General features: G+C 35.7%; 2 protein-coding genes across 2 annotated transcripts; both read left to right on the top strand.

The window, feature by feature from the left end:
• Window positions 1-478: 478 nt before the first annotated feature.
• LOC102600769 (enhancer of polycomb-like protein 1) lies at window positions 479-8,669 on the top strand. Its single transcript, XM_006363129.2, has 12 exons — window positions 479-919; window positions 1,182-1,311; window positions 1,392-1,494; window positions 3,123-3,246; window positions 3,826-3,891; window positions 4,874-4,912; window positions 5,728-5,808; window positions 5,928-5,975; window positions 6,655-6,705; window positions 6,890-6,958; window positions 7,510-7,743; window positions 7,911-8,669. The coding sequence occupies exons 1-12, from the start codon at window positions 770-772 to the stop codon at window positions 8,157-8,159; spliced, it is 1,344 nt and encodes a 447-aa protein (XP_006363191.1). The 5' UTR covers window positions 479-769; the 3' UTR covers window positions 8,160-8,669.
• Window positions 8,670-9,281: 612 nt separating this feature from the next.
• LOC102600445 (GTP-binding protein ERG) lies at window positions 9,282-15,781 on the top strand. The gene is made up of 8 exons (XM_006363128.2): window positions 9,282-9,993; window positions 10,813-10,902; window positions 12,038-12,183; window positions 13,881-14,039; window positions 14,143-14,209; window positions 14,725-14,832; window positions 14,935-15,074; window positions 15,520-15,781. The coding sequence occupies exons 1-8, from the start codon at window positions 9,469-9,471 to the stop codon at window positions 15,605-15,607; spliced, it is 1,323 nt and encodes a 440-aa protein (XP_006363190.1). The 5' UTR covers window positions 9,282-9,468; the 3' UTR covers window positions 15,608-15,781.
• Window positions 15,782-15,886: the final 105 nt, after the last annotated feature.

Raw genomic sequence — 15,886 nt, 5'->3', positions numbered from 1 at the left:
CTTTTTCAATAAAATCATTTGTTACATGAACTATCAAAATTATTCTAAAAGTGTGTAAAAATTAAATTAAGATTTCACTTTATTGAACATGTCAATTAAAGTATCATTTTTTAGTTACATAATATTTCGTAAAAATTTTTAATTACAAAAATTAATATTATAGTGATTAGAAGACATTTAAAGGCAAGACAATATTTTTTAAAATTTAATTATTCGATAATTTAATTAATTTAAACAAGAAATGTTTAATAAAATATCTCAAAGAATTGAAGATAATCTTACAAAATCAATATTAAAACATGATTGAAGTGAATTAAACAAATTAAGACATAAAAAAGTAACTGTGTATAATTTTTAATTACAACTACGTGAATAATAAAATTACAAAAATACGTGCATGATATTAGTAAAGATTAGCAACAAAGTTTTAATTAATAGTAACAGTAAAAATACATAATTGTTTTTATATTCTACTTGGGTATTTTGTTTCTTCGAAATGTTAGTACGGTGCTTCTCAGTATTTACATCGCCTTCATCATCAGATCTGGTTGTCTCTTTTATGTATGCATATATCTTCTTCATCTGGTTTTGGTTCTTCGTTTAGTCTCGAATTTGTTTCCTTTTTGTGTATCTTCGGTATTTGAGCGAACTGAATTTGGGGGGTTTTGGTTATTTTTTGGGGCCTAAAGCCACTGCTTTAGTGGCTTTAGGGTTGAGCCGCCGGAGTAGAACAGAGTGAATTTTGTGTGGGGAATGAGCTCAGTTGATAATGAGTAGACTCTCATTTAGACCGCGTCCTCTTGACATTAACAAAAAGTTGCCAATTTTGAAATCTATCAAGGATTTTGAGGATGATGATTCCCAGACTAATACACGAAACCTTATCCTTCGTCTCGCTTCTGAAGCTACAGAAAATGAGGTTTTTGAGCTCAATCCTTGTAGTTTTATGCTATATTGCATTGCATGGACTATCTGTGATATAAATTTGCATGCATGAATTCTTCATTCAGTTTAACTAACTCTTTTATGTTTTAATCTCCTTGTTTCAAGTTAACTGTCCTAACTCCTAAGTTAAAATTTTGATAACGTACTTGGTCTTTATCATGACACACATTACTGCTGTGCTGGTGAATTGTGCCTGTACCTAAGCTTATTATGTTGGACAATAATTTATTCTTTAGGTGCCACAAACTTCTAGCAAGAAGTTGGCTCCTGAAATACCTACTCCTGAGTATGTGATTGTGGATACATATGAAAGAGATTATTCCCCCACCTTTGCGCAGCCAACATCATATATACATGCTAGAGGAGGTACGTCAAGTGTACTGTACTGGGGGATGTTAGTATCATCTGAGTAGTAACTTCTGGAACTTTGTTAAAATTTAATGTAGCTCGGGCTGAGATTGGAGAATTTGTGGAGTATGATCTTGACAATGAGGATGAAGATTGGCTTCAAGAGTTCAACAGAGAAAGAAAAGTTCTTGCAGCTGAAAAGTAAAAAAATCTTAAACCATGCTTCTGTATACCTACTGTGTTACATTTATACACGCACCCACATACACAGCTTTCCTTGAGACATTTGCTCTCTGTTTCTTCCTTATGGTTGGTTCATCCTTTATTATTGTTTCCTCATGTCACTGCTAGTTAGATATGTTTGCATTCACACGGAGAGTAATAAAATGTAGTACTTGTGAGAATTAGTTTGAAGAACAGAAGTAAGAGACTCTAAAATCTATATAATAGCTGTATTGCATAAGTTCTTATCACACTATGGCACAATGCACCAGAGAGCTTAGCTAACCAAATACTCCAGGTATAAGGAAGAGAGGAAGGTGGACAGAGGCCATTCTGTAGTCATAGCACAACTCCTTTAAGCCATACACTGAGCTAATTAGCCAAACCATAAAGTACCTAGGACAATCCATGCTTATACTGAACGAAAACCATCTAGTGAAGGATAAGCTCAAATAATGGTGCTTTCCTGAAGAGGTCTCTTTGTAAGAAAATCATTTCCATTATTATATCAACTGTGCTAGCGTGCTTGGATGATGCAAACTGACATTACCTCTGAGGTGTCCCAAGCATATCTTGTGCTATCTTAACCTGGAGAAACAGGTCACTTATGACATTGTAACATTGATGGATTTGGTGTTAAAGACTTAAAGGCTAACAAACTTGGGGCTCTTCTTAGACCTTACTTGACCTTCCACTGATATCTGAGTCGGATTTCAGTTTTTTGTCTGTTAGTCCTGTTGGTTTCCACATGGAAGACACTATTTCCTTTGTGCTGAAGTTGCAAAAGCTGCGTGACATTACCTTTTATCCTAGAAGCATACAAACTTAGGGGTCGTTTGGTTGGTAAACAAGTTAGACATGGATTATAATGTGGGGATTGAATAATGATGGAGTCATTTAGGGGATATGCTTTTATTGGTAGATGTTTGTTTCTTTTAACTAAAATGGGATATTGGGGTATAATAAAATACATATGTTTGGTTTTAAACTAGATAAATTGGGATAAACTTTTTTTTCGATTTTAACCTTGAGTTTTCTAAAGGACTTTGGGAGAAGAGTTTTGGAGAAGGGCATCTAAATCATTTTGGTGTTTTATCCTGGTATTGTTATCCCACATTGAGTGTGGTAGAAAAATAATGCCAGAATTGTGGTATAATCCCGGGATTGATAATCCCAGAATCAAAAGTTCAACCAAACGCGAGATAAGATGTTCCCTTTTTTTCCCTGGACTGTTATCCTTATTCATAAACCAGACAACCCCTTAATTTTATTCTAGTATATCCTTCCCACACCGTAAGCTAAGTACTGGACCTGAGTTTTGCTTCTTAGAGCTGCCATGTTTGTTTCTATCCTACTTGCTTGCACTCCTTTCTCCATTTTCCTCAAACCACTTTTAGTCCCTTTAATTATTTTATCTTTAATCTGTATTTGGCTCCAGGTTTCTGATGCTGAGTGTAATTTGTCTATGCTCTATATATTTCATCCTGTTCTTTTCCTCTCAATATGATGTGCCCTTTTTTCTATAAGGAATACAATATGCTTAATTCAAGACTTGAATTTTGTTTATTGATCATAGGCAACAAAATCACTTTTATTTCCTGATACAGGTTGGAGACAATTTTGTATAAACTAGAAGTTTTAGATCACAAGGCCCGAGAAAGAGCAGGAGTTATAGCAAATACGCTTGGCTCGCCAGTTCCTGTGCTTCTAAGTTTTGATGCTGCTGTTGAGGTAAAAGCTAGCTCTTCTTGTTAGTCTGTTGATTTTGCAAGTTTGACTTTGTCTTTCGTGTTGCATTGTTATTTAAATAATCCACTTTGCAATTTTTGATATTATTTGCTCTAATAAGAACTCCATATGCTGTAGTTGTAACTTATATGTGGACCTACTGGAGAATTCAGGTTCATTATTGCAAGACTGTTGCAAGCTACTTAAAAACTAAAAAATCTTCCATCATTATACGAAAACTAGAGCCATTTCCTGCTCTTTGCAATCCTTTTCGCTTTTGCGTTATCTAGCCTCTATTCATGAAAACCTAGCCTCTATTCACTGAAAATGCTCAAGTTCTGCTATTATAAGATATATGGATTCTTTATGTTTGTTGCTGACATTGGAAATTGTGTTCGTTTCTTCAATTTGAACAACATAACCTGTACATGATCTTTGTACATCTTTCTTCTTTTTGGATATCCCTATTCTTAGCTGTTTTGATTTTTTTACTTTCTGAGATTTTTTGCATCTCTGAATGTAGTGAAGTTTAGTTTTCCTACTTATTCATCATTTGTTCCCTTTTTATGGTTTTAAATTCAGGCCTTGCAATCTCTATCCATTAAGTATGGAGTATTCCAGTCTATTTATAATTACTGGAAGGATAAGGTATGTATTTCTCACCACTTTCGGTTGTATAATTTGGTTAACACACATGTTCATCAAAAGAAAAATATGACAAACACACTGTTAATGGGGTTCCATGTTGAGACATTCAACAAGTTATGTTGGAAGTTTCTTGTTTGTTTGCGTCCACCAAAATCTGTAAATTTGCTTTCACACTACTGATATATTCACAAAGCTTATATTCTACTTAATAAGCCTGTTAGCCTGTTATTCTCTTACTCATTACCTTTCTTGTAAGGTTTGAGGTCATCTCTTAATATTAGCGGCTTCCATCTATAGGTGCTAAAGCCTAAATGTATTTTCTTCTTCAATCTCAAAAAAAAAATATTCAATCTCAAAAAATGTATTTTCTTCTTCTTTTGTAACCAGTGGGTGGGATTCTGCAACTATTTAATTTGACATTTGTTAGCAGATGTGACTTTTGATATGGAACTTGTTGAAGGTCGTGGAATTGCTGATTTTTATAGAAGACTACGTTGCTGGATTTGTCATCATTAAGAATCTGACCTTTTCATTTACATCTTGAGACCTCGTTCTTTTTCCCTGTATTCTGAATAAGTTTGTATGTTTTTAAATTGGAAAATAGTTTGAGGATGGGTTATGAGCAACCCATCATGTGTGTTCCATAGGTTTGTATAGATGTGTTTTTTTCCAGAGATGATGAGATTAATTGTAAATCAATTTGAGAATGTGTTAAAACTTAAAAGCATCCCATTGCATGTCAACAAAATGTTTATGCGGAGTAAACAATGAAAATTTATCCTCCAACTTGTATGTTATAGATTTTAATTGGAAATTTGGGATCACATTGATAGTTCTTTATGTATAATATTCAACATGAAAGCTCCGAATGCTTGATTACTAGAGCCTTTGGTGTTTGCTTCTTATCATAATTAATAGAGTCGATTTAGATGTGGTCCTTAAAGATGAATCCTCATGCAACCTTCTGTTTCTTTTTTATTAGCGGGAGCGGTTGCAGAAGCCTTCTCTTCGGCGTTTGCAGGTCAGTTCGACTTTCTAATTTGTAAATTCAGTTGAGTGATTTGAATTAGTATTCTAACACTATTAGTTATTTGATTTCTTCAACATGCCCTCTCACATACGATCCTTATTTTTTTTTCTTGCGCCAAGCACATGAAAATTCTTTCTGATATTGGATGGTGGTGAGACTCGAATCTGGGCTCTGCTACTATGTTGAAATGCGTGACTATCTCATCTAAAAGCTTTAGATGAGATAGTCAAACAGTTCAACATTGTATCGAGCCAGGCCTGCCCAATTCTTGTTTCACCGATGTTGGGCCCCCATATTATCATGTCCACTCTCCAGTTGGCAGGCCTGGGTGTGCGGGTGGCCTACATTCGTGTGTAGGAGGCAATTTGTCTCCTTATATAGTCTTTGGGCAATCCTTATCTCTTGAGCTAGCTTTTTAGGTTGAATTAGGCCCAATTTCCATTTTTTTATCAGTTACTACTATATAGTTGTTGATTTAATCTTATTTCCTTAGTTAACCTCATCAATTGGTTATGTGTGGAAGATTGTAGAGTGAACTAGTCTTGTCTGCTTCGTTATTCTGTTTTCTGAAACACTTTCGGATCTGCAGCCCTGTTTGAGTGGTACTTCCAGCAATAATTCTTAAATTCTGCCTTGGCACTTGGGTGATCAATGATTACTATGTTTTCTCCATACCTAATGAAAAATTGTGCAAATCGTGTCATTATTATAGCATAATGAAGATTTGATGTTCTTTTAGTTTTATATGACTGTATTTGTTGCTGTTGATTATCTACTGACTACTGGTCATTGCTGTCATTTTGAAGCCGCCTCCACCAGTTAACGACACAAATCCGTATAATGTATTTAGGCCAAGGGAGAAGGCCCACAGACTTCATACCAGAAGGGTATTCCATTCTATGACTGTCCCAATCTTCTTGTGTAAAATTTCTGGTTGACAATTAAATTCTTATGGAATTTTGGTTGTGTTAATGGAGAATTTGTGGCTTCTTCTTTTCTTTGACAGATGCAAAGGAGGGAAAACAATGCACAGTCCTTTGAAAAGCTTCGCCAGGTGAACCCAAGGACGAATTTAGCTCTTATTTCTTGATCTATCCTCTAAAATGAAATACCCATCTACCTATGATTGTCTATCTTGACAGTTCTCTGTGTATTGGCCAAGGTGATTCTTTCATGTCATATCTTGCTTATCATCATCCCAGTCCAGTTGCACCCAGAATCATGAGCTTCTTTTCCACCAGTTGTATATACTATCCATCATTTCCTTTCATTCGGATCTAACAGCTCTTCATTAGGTTCGGCATGAATTGCTGAAACAATGCCAAATTATTGCAAATGTTGCTCTTCAATTTCTGTTTTCCCATTAATGGATCTAGACATCCTTTTTAAGATGATGGTAACTATTCAATCACGTATTGCCTTCTTGCCAACTGCGAGTTGTCACATCATTTCTTATTTGAAGATTGTATTGTATCAGTCTCTCTTGTTCGCTTAATGAACTTCTTGTATGTAGAAATATGGTGATGTGGTGGTAGTTTAATACCTAACAATAATGATCTCAGAAACTAATAGCCGTTCCCTACATGATTTTTCTGTGGCACATAGCCTCTATACTTGGCGAGCGTGATAGACTGCATTAGTAAAAGCTTCTCTGGCTATAGATGAGTTGATGCTACATATGATTTGGTCTTTTGCTCTTAGGAAATTTACTTATATCATTTCACATTTTCCAGGTTAGGCGCAACCTTGACCAAGCAAAGATCATTCTTGAGGCTCTCATCAAGGTTTGTATTTCTTAATAGTTACTAATATATATATATATATATATATATATATATAGGTGCATTGGGTAAATTGTGGGTATGAATGGGATACTTGGACTTCACGAACAAGGTTCAGACCCATACCAATTGATTCCTTATGATCTGCACAGTCGACAGTCATTTCCCCTGATCTTATTGTGTGCAGAGAGAGGAGAAGAAGCGAGAGGTTATTGATAGTGAGATTAGCCTCCAGAGACTTCAAATGAAACACAAGGTATGTGAGGATGGGTACTATCTAGTCTATCTTCTTCGTTTTTTCACCATTTTTACCATATGATACTTACCAGCAGTAATGGGAGTATCATTTGATAATATTCTATTCTCTCTTATTCTGTCTCGACTGGAAATATATTGAGTATCTGCTTTCTATTTTATTGTGATTGCATTTAAGATTGACAAATTGAGGTTTTACTAGAATCTTACATGCAGCTCTGGAGCAATTTCTAATTGCTGTGCTGAAAAGAAATTCAGCTGCCAACTAAAAGTTGGTTTACGAAATAGAGTGATAGTAGTTTTTTTCTTAAAAAAATAAATGGAAAAACTAGTAGGTTGGAGAGGAAATAGCTCTTTACTGCAATAGATAACTTAAATGTGGGTGCAGATTTTCCTTATCAATGTCCTGCTTAGTCATATTACGATATCATTAGGCCTTTTCCAAGTACCAAATGTAACTGTTTATTCTTCTCAGGGTCAGGGCTTTGTGCTTTAGGGTTATTCATTTTGAATGTTACATGAATTGATAAATCTACTTTTCTTGGATTCCAGAATGAAACTGAGCTTTTTGAGGATACCTTTACTCTGCCTGAATTTCCTTCCTTCCCAAGTAAGGTTGGTTCAAGTGAGGACGAATTTGTCGACTCTGATGATCCTTCTACTAGCCGTCGGCATATAGCACAAAACATAACCTTCCCGGACCCGAAGCTGGTGACTGCTTCTCCTAGAATCATGAGGCGAGAGTTCAAGCGAAGACTTGTGCCCCATGGATGGCTCTATAAATTGGTGCTTACCTACTCCCTAAAGTTGCTTCCCTATACTGTCTTACTTTATCACACATGTTTTCAAATGTTGTGTTCAAATTACTTTGCATGTGAGTTGAAAGCTACTTGAACTTAATCCATTTGTCAATAATAAACTGAAGACGAGACTGCATAAATTGGGTTATATAGGATCCAAATGAGCCAACTCTGCTGTTCACGAAACCTCTGGATCCAGCCAAATTGTCAGCTGCAGGCATTATACCTCCAGGTTCTCCAACACCAAATGGCCTACCTGCTCACACATTTAGCTTTCGTGGAAGGATGGGGCGAGGTGGCCGTATTGTGTTTGACAGATGGAATCCACTTAGCCATACACTCATTGAGTGCGGTGATACTTTATATGTTCCACCAAAGGCTCGACATTCTGCACATCAATGATATGATCAGCACTTCATGAGCTTGTTGCTCAATCCCCTTGAAAGTTGTATATGTTGTATGATATTTTCATGGTGCTATAGATGGAAGGGGAAATTTTGAACCAGTGATAATCGAAGAACCAAGTCCAGGAGATGCACGGACAGATTTGATAAATTTGTTGAAGGCAAATGTCATAGAATGAATGCTTAGAGCATCGTTTTGCCGTAATGGTTTGCCTTTTGGTTTTGTTTTTGGGCAAGTGCAGGGTGTACCATTTTCATTGTTTCTTGCATAGTTAAGAAATGAAAGCATCCCTCTGCCCAAATGTACAATATTTCCAAGTTAGGACAAGGGAAGAAAAAAGAGGAAAAAGTATTTTCCTCCCTGTATTTGTAGAAATGTTATTTAATAGATCAGGTCTTATTTTAAGTACACGCCCACGTAGATAATGTATGTATGTGTTTGTTGTAAATGGAGGATGAAGTTAACCAGGTTTAGCCATTCATTGTTAATTAGGCCAGTTTATTTTCATATCTTGCTATTTTCCAAGTTTACTTTATCATGGGATGACGAACTTTTCATCTTTTTCGAATAATTATAAGTTATAAACATGTTCTATTTTATTTCTGGATGGGAATTCTTTTCACTCTTCTTTCATGGTACAATTTTGTAGTTACGGTTCTCCATTCTTAGTAAGCTTCAACTTTCCCGGGGAAAGCTTTTTTCACTGAAACACTGCATGTTCTTCCTTGATCCCATTAGAGTATATATACTCTAATGGTATCAAGGAATAACTGAACACTGCTTCTTCCTCTTTGATACCATCAGAGCATATATATATTGTGATGGTATCAAGTATCAACCAATAAACGCGTGTTAGTAGTTAAAAACAAAGAAGTATGAAAGTAAGGGGTAGTCACTTGTAAATAGTTTACAATACGGAGGCACGAAAATAAAGCGTAGCCGGTTGTAAATAGTTTCCGGTTACAAGTGTTTTTCCCCCCAAAAATTTAAGAAGTGATTGCTCCTTCATTTATGGACAAAACAGGAATCCAAACATAGTCCACTATTGGGCTTTTACATTAGCCCATATGATAAGCCCAAATTCAAACAACTTCAAAATGACAAACAAATCCTCATTTATCCCTTCTCTTCCATCTCAAAAACCCTCAAAACCCCTTTGTCCATTTTACAGTTCTTACACCATCTTCTTCTCTATAGCAGAACAAAGCAAGTGCAAAAGCTGATTCCGGGTTCTTAAAATTTGCATGTTTTTCTTGCATTTGGATTTTGTATAAGCTCAAAGTTTAAAGATTTGTGAAATCTTGATATGAAAGCTTTAAGAGTTTTGAGGACATTGAACTCATCACTATCTTCAAATCGGAGCAAAACCCATTTTAATTCAACCATTTTCCTTCGGTTTTACTCAGCCCAACCTCAAGAAGACCACCCCACAAGCACTGGTCTTTCTTCCTCTGAAGAAGATGACACGTCTTCCTCAGTCTTCGACAGTTCGCAATACGATGTTAGTGTGGGATTAAACAATGATGTTAATTCAGAAAGCAGTGTAAGCTCCACTTGGGATGAGAAATATAGGGATAGAGTGAAAACTAAAGTCTTTGGTGAAGACCCTTCAGAGATTAAGAGTTCAAGAATCTTGATTAAAGAAGAGGAGAAGAGAAGAAGAGCTGCTTTATTGGCTAGGACTCTTCTAGAATCTGCACTGGACCGGCCTGATGAGGAAGGGGACGAAGATAAAGAGGATGAGTTGGTGAAGGAAGAAGATCAAATGTCATTGAGTGTTGGAATTATTGGAGCTCCTAATGCTGGGAAATCTTCATTGACTAATTACATGGTTGGTTATCTCTTCTCAATAAATTTCCATGCTTTATTGGTTATTGTTGGTTACTTGAGTGTATAATGACCCCTTTTCACAAAAAATAAGAAAGACGAGTATACTGATGACTAGTTGCCAGTATTAGCTAAAATGGATTACATGCCAGATTGATAACGACTATAAATTGCTAAATCCACTGCTCCTCTAGAAATGCTTGTGGACCAGTTCCCTTCAAATAGTTCGGACCCACTAACCCTCCAATAGAAAATGAAGATGCAGACTTAGAGCTTTCATCCCACGTTCTCTACTTCAATGGAGAGCCAAGGCAACTCAAAGAAGAAAGACACCCAACTAAAGCTAGAAAATGCATGAAGCTTTCCAGTTAAAATACTTTTTGTTTTGTTGCGAAGTATGAAATTTAGAACAAACAATGAAGTTTCAAGTACATGTTTCAATGACTCTGGATAAATTTCCTTGTTTTATTGTTGTTGTTGTTCTATGAGTATATTGATGACTAATTTTGTCAATATTGGTGGTTAGTGATCATAAGGGCAATGATACGCTCAAGTGGTTTAGCTCGTATCTTGCTAGATATAAATTTTGAAAAGAACAATTAGTGCCTCCACTCCTGGTTTTGGAGGATTCATATAGATAATCTCAGCGAGTATGAAATTGAGATGTAGTTGTTGCTGTTGTATTGTTTATAGAGTATACCCTATGAACTGTAACAATTCTTATTTTACCCCAAACAAAATGATATTATATTATTATGGGCAACTAATCCCTGCAGTAGTCGTTAACTATGCGGTTGTTGTCTGATTTTTTCTCTTTCTGTAGGTTGGGACCAAAGTTTCTGCTGTATCACGGAAGACAAATACCACTACTCATGAAGTCTTAGGTGTGATGACTAAAGGGAAAACACAAATTGTGAGTGTACTTTGAATTACTAGGTTTCAGTTCCTTTCTTTTTCCCTGGTTGTTGATCTCCATTTCATTTTCATCAGCTTTTTGTTGCTTGGGCTGCATCTATTTACTAAAATCCAACATGACAATAAATGTATATATTTTCATGGACTTAGAGTTAGTTTCACGTATGATCACTGAACTTAACCCACTGTATTGGTAAAGAGTTCAGTAAAATAATTGGATTTTGTCCACTACAATAGTGAAGTCCCAAACTATCTTTTCTCACATCAAAGTGATTAAACTATGTTTGAATAGCTCAGAAAATGTCAAATATTCTGCTCAAACAATAAAACATGATAAAACAACAACATACTCCGTGTAATCCCACAAGTGGGGTCTGGGAGGGTAGAGTGTAAGCAGACCATACCCCTCGTAGAGATAGAGACGTTGTTTCCGATAGACCCTCAGGTTAAAGCCTGCCAAACAAATAATACAAATGATAGAAATGAAAAATTCATTGTGTAAAGACTTTGACTACTCATATTTTATAATTAAACAAAGAAAGGAAAAGTGATTACTCGGTGCCGTAATTTTGACCTTCCAGTCGATTCTATTTTCTGAGCAATTCATACATGATTCAGTCAAAAAAAAAACATGAAGAAAACAGCTTTGTGATTTTACTATTATAGTGGATAAAATGTCGTTACTTTGATGTGACAAATATTGTTTTGTGACTTTACTGGTATAGAGGGTGAAGTTCGGCAACCATACATAAAACTGACACACTAACTGGTCAAAAAGCAGTTTTCTTGGAGTAAGATTACAATCTTGCTTTCTTAGGATATTTTAATATCCTTAATTTGATCGAGATGACACAAGCTTGATGTCAGCCATCGTTCTTTTTGAAAAGGGGGATATGTACTCTTACCGGGAACATCTTATCAACTGAATTTTTTGTTTGTTTCTTCCTTTTTGAAGAACTTTTATTTATTTACAGGAAATTTTTCACAAAAGAGAAAATAAGCAAACTGCAAAGTATGACTACTAGCAAAAACGCCAAATCTTATGAGCTAATCTTGCTGGTTGAAGTATACTTTTTGGGTCTAAAATATATGGAGAGCAAAGCTTCTATATATCTAATGAATTCTTTATGCAGTGTTTCTTTGACACTCCCGGGCTTATGCTAAAGAAAAGTGGATTTCCTTACAAAGACATGAAAGCACGTATTGAAAGTGCATGGAGGTCTATTGATCTATATGATGTACTCATTGTTATATTTGATGCTCATAGGCATCTTACCAAGTTAGTTTTTCTTCTTGCTTCAACTCCAAAAGTTCATATTTATGCAATAACTATATGCTTATCTCATGATATTATATATGCAACATTGTTATCTATAACTACCTGTGATATAAAATTTACTAGTACAAGAAAAAAGATCATATGGTAAGATGTGCTTTGCTTGTTTAATCTGGATATGTTTGTCTAATTTTCAGATTTTCATCGTTAGGCGAGTTCACAGAAGAAGGTAGATAGTGTTTTCCATAGTAGTACCCTTACCCCAAGCCTGCATGCACTTATTTGCCTGTATTTTTGGACTAAATACCTCTCTGATTGGTACACTAGCCCATGTCATTTTTCAATCACTTTTTTATCAAGCATAAATCAAACTCTGCATACTATTGCATTCACCAGCACCAACAAGGTGCAAATCATATTTACATTTTAATTGTACATAGCTCAAATATTTCACATAATATAGGGTGGAGGGCATATAATTTCTTATTGATGATACACATCTTCTATGATTTACTCAAATAGATGGGCTTTTGGCCTCTCCAATTTTTTTGCAGCGTAAATAAGATTTTATTACAACAACAACAAACCCAGTGTAGAAGGCTGTATAAATGCTTTATAGAGGTAAAGTTATAGGTCCAGTAGAGAAGATCAGCTTGAAATATATCAATGAGATGACACCTGTATTTTCCATGGCGATGGAAGAAAACTACTTCCTCTATCAAAATCTTGTCACTTGGGCTTTTTGAGGGTCAATGGACCAATTTTGAAGTGAATTTTGTCCCTTAAAGCTTTTTGACAGTCAACTTACCAACTTTGAAGTGAAATTTGACTTGAATAAAGTTCTTATATGCTGGTTGAGGTTTATTTGTTTGAAGATTCACCTTTAGGATCAATATAAAATGTGCAGTAATCTCATTGTCCAATTAAGTTCCTGGCAAATGTGACTTCTGGGCCCATTTTGACCAACTGGTATTTTGGTTTTTGTTCAAGGGTAAGCTTCGCTCCCTACACAGAAACATGATTCAAATCGGGTGTTAAGCCTTGATAAATTTCTCGCTTTGATAGAGTAGGCTTCCACTTGGGATAGAAATGTGAGGACCTTTCAACATCATTGTTGAGATTGGTTTGTGAGGACTTCCTGAGATGATTAGTTACTTGTAGAATGTAGAATATGTAGCAGCTAGAGTATGTTTCCTTTCTTCTTTGTAGTCAAATGTGATGTGTTGTTTCCAAATGTTTGTCACTAGTTTCTCAAGGTGGAATGCCATTTATGTCTATCTAATCCTTCCTTATCTTTTTTATTTGAAACTATTTTTTAATTTGCAAATTCTAATCTAGGGTTATGAAATTATGCTCTTTAGCTCTCTACATGGGAAGTGTCAGGTTTTCCTATCTTTGTACATGTATATATGCTAGCAAAGCTTCAAATATTGAGTTTTTGGCGTGAACTGTTAAGTTCTGTGTCCTTTAATCCAAAAGAGAGGTTTTGGAACTTATTCTGCCCCCTGCATTACCTTAATTAGCTCTGTTCAGTGAAGATAGGTATAGGTTTCCATGTTTAAAATGAAGTGAACTTATCGAGAAAAAAGTATTTTAGAGAGGACTGGAGGGTGCACATATAACTGCATCTTATAGCACTAAGTAGATTCATCAGAACTTTGCTGGCATGGTTTCTTCTGTCTAATTTTCTGAATATATAGACCTGATTCCCGAGTGGTGAGGTTGATTGAGAGAATGGGCTCGGAGGCTAAGCCAAACCAGAAGCGCTTACTGTGTATCAATAAAGTTGACCTAATCGAGAAAAAGAAAGACATGTTGAAAGTTGTTGAGGAATTCAAAGACCTTCCTGGATATGAAAGGTAATATTTTTACCTTTCATGTTGTGGTATGTACTACACTTATTTGATTTAATTGATATTCATGCTCATTATGGTGTTTGCTTTGTTGATTTATCCTTTGTAGGTGCTTTACGGTATCCGGACTAAAGGGTGCTGGAGTGAAAGATCTAACAAAATACTTGATGGAGCAGGTATGTTCACGTCTGAGGCTCTGTGTGTGTGTGGTATTTTTACCCTTCTGCATGTTATGTTTGAGTCACACCGTATAAGTGATACCACCTACTCTTTTTCTTTTAGGCGACTGCTAACTAAGTGATTCTATCTACCTTTGAAACTTTTAGCTCCTGAAAGGTGCTTCTGCCTTATTCCTCAAAGTCATGGAGAGTGTAGTTTGAGCAAAAAACTATAATTGTCAGAGTGTAGTTTGAGCCAGAAACTATAATTTTCGTTCGCCCTTTTCTCCACTATTAACTGCAGGCACTACTTTTTAAAGAGAGTGCATAGGGATGGTTTGCTTTGTTGTCTCGCATATATCATATTATATATGTGTGAAGTTAAAAAGTTCTTTTGGTTATTTTATTTCTTGCTTTGATCTCTCTGTTACTGCACTCATCCCCTTTTAGTGAGGAAACTGGACAGTTAGTCATGTAATCTATCTACTAAATTAAGTGCTTAACTTGTATACCATGTTGTTTGTTATGCTTAGTCAGTGAAAAGACCGTGGGATGAAGATCCATTTGTCATGAGTGAAGAAGTTATGAAGAATATTTCAATGGAGGTTGTCAGGGAAAAGTTGCTACATTACATACATCAGGTATCCGTTGTCTTGTTTGTGCACTTTGAGGGTGTGCTTTCTTTAACCAGCAGGCGACCAACCTACTAAGCATGACAATGACCTGCTAATTTGTCTATTTAGGAAATCCCATATGGTATTGACCATCGCCTGATGGACTGGAAGGAGTTACGTGATGGTTCCCTAAGAATTGAACAGCATTTGATCACACACAAGATAAGCCAACGCAAGATTCTCGTAGGAAAGAATGGTTCCAAAATAGGGTAACTATCTTTCCATTGAACCTTACTCATCTTTCTCATTGATACTAAAAGAACTTGAAGTATCTGCGAATGACTTCTCTACTTAATACCTGAACCATGAAACTCTGAAATTGAGATCACGCGTAATACATTATCCTATGCAGAAGGACTGGACTGAGCTGATTGTAGTCACTTGATCCCTCGCCCTAGATAAAATCTTTTCTTTCTCTATGTAATTTACTGGTTTATGAACATTGAACACAGCTGTTCAGATCTATAGTTCTGTTCTCTATTTTATAGTCTTCAAAACTAAGACCATGCGTTGTTGCTTATAGATTAAAAAAAAAACATTTATAATTAAAGACTTAAATATTTGCTTCAGCAAATTGCCCTTTGACATGAATTATCCCAGCTTGGGCTAAGTTGCTTTATTATATAACGTTATATATCTGGTGTTTTCATGCAGGAGAATAGGTATCGAGGCAAATGAAGAGTTGAGAACGATATTCAAGAGAAACGTCCATCTAATGCTTATGGTTAGAGTGAAATCATGAGATCAAAGACAATGCCCTTGTTTTGCATGTGTGTGTATATATAGAGGTGCTCCAGTTTTTGCCCCTTTACCAAAGCAAATGTCAGTTGACACAATAATTTACCAAAGCATATCATTAATCCAAAATTATGTTGTTCTGATACAAAATATGGAAGAGAAGCTTAATTTCCCTTTACATGTGAATACATTTATATTCTTTTCCATAGATTTTAAGGTCAAAATTCTGGACATAGTTTGTATTCCAATTGGATTAAGGGTACAATCCCCCCCCCCCCCGCCA

This window comes from Solanum tuberosum, unplaced genomic scaffold, assembly GCF_000226075.1.
Source record: "Solanum tuberosum cultivar DM 1-3 516 R44 unplaced genomic scaffold, SolTub_3.0 scf00415, whole genome shotgun sequence".
NCBI classification, from domain to species: Eukaryota; Viridiplantae; Streptophyta; class Magnoliopsida; order Solanales; family Solanaceae; genus Solanum; species Solanum tuberosum.
The sequence above is the reverse complement of the archived record's forward strand: the minus strand, read 5'-3'. Positions and strand labels throughout refer to the sequence as shown.